The 5,922-nt window shown below is 33.0% G+C and overlaps 1 protein-coding gene across 1 annotated transcript; it reads right to left on the reverse strand.

Annotated features, from left to right (window-relative positions):
* Positions 1 to 1,463: 1,463 nt before the first annotated feature.
* LOC148190665 (uncharacterized) lies at positions 1,464 to 5,451 on the reverse strand. Its single transcript, XM_088102684.1, has 7 exons — positions 5,281 to 5,451; positions 4,324 to 4,519; positions 4,051 to 4,241; positions 3,479 to 3,563; positions 2,864 to 3,044; positions 2,620 to 2,776; positions 1,464 to 1,861 (listed from the first exon to the last, which is right to left on the reverse strand). The coding sequence occupies exons 1-7, from the start codon at positions 5,434 to 5,436 to the stop codon at positions 1,799 to 1,801; spliced, it is 1,029 nt and encodes a 342-aa protein (XP_087958810.1). The 5' UTR covers positions 5,437 to 5,451; the 3' UTR covers positions 1,464 to 1,798.
* Between the last annotated feature and the right edge of the window lie 471 nt (positions 5,452 to 5,922).

The raw sequence follows: 5,922 nt of genomic DNA on the forward strand, positions 1-5,922 counted from the left end.
GGCTTATCTAAAACAATTGTTACAAAATGTATTCCTAGCACTTTATATTTGTAAAACAAGGAATTCTTTGAAAATTTTTCCTTGACAAATATTTCATTTCAGACTAACACCACATTGATAGATACATTTAATATTTGAAGAGAAGAACAATGAACTGTACAATAATTTCAATTTTAGTGTTTCATAAAGACTTTGTTTCACCAATTAATGGGCTACAAGAGCTTACTATACCTATAAGCAATTTGTTGTAATTTTTGTGGGGGAAAGGTTAGGTATTAGGTTTTTTGTGATTGTAGTTAGAATTGGAAGAATAGTGTTGAAATCATCAACCTATGACAATAAATATGCATCAATTCAATTTATGTCTAGTCCCTTTCACAAACCTAAATAGAAACCAAACAAAACATACATCTTCACGTCACACTTTACATCATATTAAAAATCATAGTTATTTTTCTTAATTTTAGGGTTTAAAGTTTTAGGACTAACTTAATAACATTTTTTTTTTCAAAATTCAAACATTGAACTGAAATTATTAAGTTTACAAAATTTTGTACGAATAAAAATTAAGTAATTTTTATCACCCTACTTTATTTTGATAAATAATATATTATTTAAAATATAAATGAATATCTTTTGTTAAATAGATACCAATGATATAAAGACAAAAGTTTATTGTTTATTACCTTACCTCTATCTCTTCTTTTATCATATTAATCTTTACTAAAGTACGTAATTTGCATGATATAAATATTGATATAGACTAAATATATAAAATAAGATTTTATTTCTTTCTCAATGCATATAGTAATTTCAAAAAGTGTTAGTCAATACTCTACTGAAAGGAAATTTCAAAGTAAAATAATATACTTTCAGAATAGACATTAAATTAATTGTTTTTATTGGCAATATGGTAAAAGTTAAATTGGAATCTAGAACCAAAGTCCAAAAAGTAAAATGAAGTGTCAACTTTTTAATTGAAAATAATTGTCAGTTTCACCCCAATGACAATCTTACTTAAAAACTCAGTAAAATGATTACAAACACTCACCCTCATGCTCTATAATGCTTAACACAATAACATTCATTCCTAAAATTTGATAAATATAGTATATTGATTTTACTAAAAACCATATATAGATATATTCACATTTTTAATATTCATCTTCATTGCTTAGCTACTACTTGATGGTCCCATACTGTTTAAGAATAGAGATCAAACATTTTTTAAAAACAAAACTATAACAAAATTTCATGTTCTAAGATCAATTTTAACAATATTACTCGAAAAACTCAAAATCAAACGCAAAATCGTAAAACCCAAAACTGAACATTCGATCCTTTGAATTCTTTAACCAATTATCAAGCCAACTCAAGCACATATTTATGTTTCACCACAAGTATATCAGTATCAATCTTTTTCAAATTCATTAGTGATTTAATCAGATATATATGACAAATGATTAATGAACCTCCTCACCAAATGGTGCATAACCATGATGAGTAATCAAGTAGTTTGATGATTATTTAAAATACAAGGAGACTAAAATTTTTTGTATGATAATTACATTACTCATAAATAGTGGAACATCAGATTACAATATTTTAGGATAAAACATGTGTTGAGGTTCATCCTTTACTTCACTGTATTACAAAAGCACACCTAGAAAAGAATCATCAAAACTAATGTTTAATTACTTGTTTTTGCTCTTTCTTGCTAATATACCCTTTTTCTTGCTAATATACTCGTCTAAATCTACTCCAGCTATAAGTTTTCTGTCATCGTTTGCCATTATGTTCATTCAGCATTATTGGTACCACTATTGCTCCCTCTCCTGCTTGCTGTTGTGTTCTTCAATATCTACAAAGAGCAATTACATGACTCAGTAAGATAAAGCCAAACAAAACTGACAGCACTGATGAACTTTTTTTTTTTCCTACTACAGATTTCTCCCAACCAAAGACTACTAATCTCACTTGGGTTGTTGTGATTATCATCAAAGACAAGTTTTAACACACATCGGTATAAAATATGCAAATTTGGTAGTGTATTCTAGTAAATAAGTACCAAAAGTGGTCTGCTATGAGCACATAGGAGAAGTAACAAGCTTATGAAACCTTGGTATTTTTTCGATGCGCATATAAAACAGGAAAAAAAGGAACCAAGTTCCTTCCACTTCATCCAATAACTCAAGGTTTTCTTAACCATTTTGATGTCATATGAAGTCCTAGCTTAAGGACATGTTTGGATGAGCTTCTCCATAAACATTTCTAGACGAAAAAATGTAAACAAAAACATGAAACTGACTTTTACATAAGCATAAATTAGCTCATGCATAAACTAATTAACCTGTGGAAAAGTCAGTTTAATTTTTTTCTTATTTTGTACTCTCATAAAACTTTATGAAGAAACTCGTTCAATCAAATTGAAAGACTAAACTGATATTGATGGTTTCATAAACCATGCATAAGCTAACATGAATATCCCCTTTGTTCCTTTATAAAACAAATTTTAGAGCACACAAGTCAAAAATAGGTAGAGTAAGTAATGAGTTAGAGAGATGTATATATAGTTATAATGATGATGCCATGCTAACAAAATAAGAAAAATTAGCATACTTGTCTAAGCATTTGGTTCTCATTCTGCAAAGTAGAAAGTCTTTCCTTGAGCTCTGAATTCTTCTTCTCCAAGTCTTTGACTCTTGTTTCCAAATCAATCAAGTAAGCCTTCTTCCTCTCCCTCGCTTGTTGGGCCGAAACTCTGTTCCTCAATAGCCTATTTCCATTTCAAATTCCCTCAGTGAGTCACAGGAGAAAAGTTTCAGTAGAGGCTAGACATGACCAAGGTTATATCTATACCTACCTCTTAAGCCGCTTGCTTTCTTTATCAGCTGGGCTTCTCCCTCTCTTCTTCTGACCCTCTCCCGTCCCCTGAGCACGTTCTGCACCAGCATTTGAACCAGCTTCCGGCCGAGAGGCTGCAGTTCCACCACTTTCCCCTCCAATCTCTGGCACTCTCCTTATCTCTTCATCACTTTCAAGACCTGTATTTTTCCAAATTCACAAGTTCAAACCCACAATAAGTAAAATACAATAGCAGTCCTTTTCTGAACATTAATTATTTTCTGAACAAACCAACACAAAAAGGCCTCTTATATATAGAACATTTATAACAAAACTAAAACTATATTATATTAATTCCTAAGTCAAGATGCTAGATACTGAAAAAGGATGTTTCGTAATTTAATTTTAAAAAGTTTAATCACATACAGTAAAGGTATTCTGCGAAATTAAAAGTCCACAACTTTTATAAAGAAAATTTTCTCTTATACAAATTTCAAGGAATTGAAGAATTTTGAGTTCTTTGTAAGATCCAAGACTCATATAGGAACAGTTATAAAAAGACATTTTTCATTCAAAAAAGTTGAGATAGCCATAAAATGTGATATGCTGACGGCACTTCTGGTTAACTTCATACCCGGTTGCTTTGTATTAGCCATAGGACCTGATGTAGTTTGCATAGATTGAGCATCAGAAGTAGCATATGGAATATCACCAGACATCTAACCATAGAAGAACAATTAGTTTATATTAGTACTAGTATTTAGTGTATCATTGTTGCATAATGATGTACCAACTATGATGTCAATGAAGTCTATAAGTAAAATACATTATTTTATGAAATATAACATACATAACACTTGTTACAGTAAATAATTACAAAGCTCAAACAAAATTAGTAGCATACTTGTCTATATCTAAACAAGCTAAGCTACACAAGTGATAAATACAAAATTACATGCTAGAAATCAAATTTACGGTCTAGTATATAACTAAGCATATCACAACATTAAAAGTGAAAAGCATAAGAGTATATCTTCGAGGTTTTCATAATTTTCAAACTTTACTCAAGCATGTCCAACTTCGAGTAATTGAGTCTGAGAATGCATAACTTCAACCAATGGTGCGAGTGCAAGTTCACACATTTTTGCTGCTACACTTGTGATTTAACCCCAGTTGATAAACGACAGAATCAGGTAAATACTTTACCGGTTGCCCGTTTGCTAGATGGGGATTTGGTATTTGAGAATCATGTCCAGATGATGAAGAGAAGTCAGCATCTTCTTGTTCTTCCCATTGCATCCCTGCCTTGGAATTGTTTCCTTGGCCATAGTTGATCTCATTATCTAGATCATCAGCATCTTCTTCTTCATCATCATCACCCTCCACTCCAGCACCCTCTGATATCCATATTCATCTTGTTCATTGTAAATTCTGATTTGGGAAAGACCAAAAACAAAAAGCATTTATGCACAGGCTAACCTTGCTGACTTGTGAATCTAGTCTTGCACTGGGGACAAGATTGGCTCACATTTTTCAGCTCATACTCGTAACAAGAATGACAAAGTGGGAAGCCACACTCATGACAAGCAACAAAGACATCGCCAGTAGCCGTTAATCCAATGGTATCACCACATATTTGACAAATCTGACCATTTAAATTCTTCAAGGGTTTAGACTGCAGAGTATAGAAATTATACAAGTCAGAATTAGAATTACATGACCAAAATTTAAGTTTATGCGGATCAATCTCTTGCAAGACGATATGCAAAAGCAACAAGCCCCATCCATACGAGTTTAGAAGGACACAAACAAGTAAGATTCCATCATGGCAAGATTTTTTAATGAATTTTCCATGAAATCTTTTGTATGATCAGGATCAGACAATTAATTACAGTTAACAAGCATTTTTCATTACCAACACCAGACTGCAACCTGCAATCAAAATTCTTTCAAGTGCCAATGGGCTCATCATCTAAGAGATTAGGCAGTACTGTTTCAAAGAAAAACCTTATCAATTACCACCTGCCAGATGTTGATTCAAAATCACACACTACATGCAAATTACAAATTCAAATTCAACTCCTAAACACCACCACCAATAGGGAATCACACCAGCAATTAAATACATCAAGATCCAACCATCCTACCAACACCACTAAACAATGTTTAGCTGACCGACCAAAAAAATGCAAAAAGAAATCCAACCCAAACCTCCATGCAAGGAGAAGAAGAAAAACAAGGCACTCCAACACACTCTCAAGAAAGAACAAAACTTGCATGACCCATTTGCATTGCAAGCATAAAAACTCAAACTATGAAGTCAGTCGCACACAGTGAAAGAACAAAACTCCCAGAGCCAAAAAGAAAAACAGGAAACATGGTCTTCAGAAAAGTCCAACGAAGAAAAAATGTCGAAACAGAGCCAGAAGAACGAACCCCACTATCGGAACCGTGTCTAACTCTAACAAGTTCATTCCTTTCATGCGACCCAGTTACCATCCCACCACTTCGTTCCATCTCCTTGAAAACCTCCACCAACCCAACTCTCTCTCTCTCTCTCTCTCTTACTTCAGCTCTTGTTCCCGCTGCCATGTTCTGCGATTCTAAACGCGACTGTGGCCGTTGGATCTTTCAAGATCTGACGGTGCAGAAAGGATAATCGTGGAGCAACGTGAACCATGTCGAATTCGTGTAATCAAAGGCTGCTGTGAGTGATCGTGGAAGGTTCGGAACCGTTGGATCTGCATGCATCGGAGGGATGAAAATCGGGATGAGGAAATTGAATGGGGACCACGTGGCATGTGGGATGCTGTTATTCTCTTTCTGTTAGAAAAAACCTAATAAATAATTGGGTTCCTCCATTGTACTTTTTGGGAAGTTCTAGTTTCTCACTCATATCATGCAATGTAAACGTAGAAAAAAAAAATCGTAGTTAAATTTGTACTATTTTAATTAGTTAGAATTAAAGTTTCATTTGTTTTTTTAAAGTATTGCAGCTATTGGATTTTAGTTTGTGTAATTTTAATTCTGATATTTGGGTCATAAGTATTATAATTGTGTCATTTTAAGTATGATATT

This window comes from Vigna umbellata, unplaced genomic scaffold (genome assembly GCF_029865625.1).
Source record: "Vigna umbellata cultivar VRB3 unplaced genomic scaffold, Vumbellata_1.0 scaffold_376, whole genome shotgun sequence".
NCBI classification, from domain to species: Eukaryota; Viridiplantae; Streptophyta; class Magnoliopsida; order Fabales; family Fabaceae; genus Vigna; species Vigna umbellata.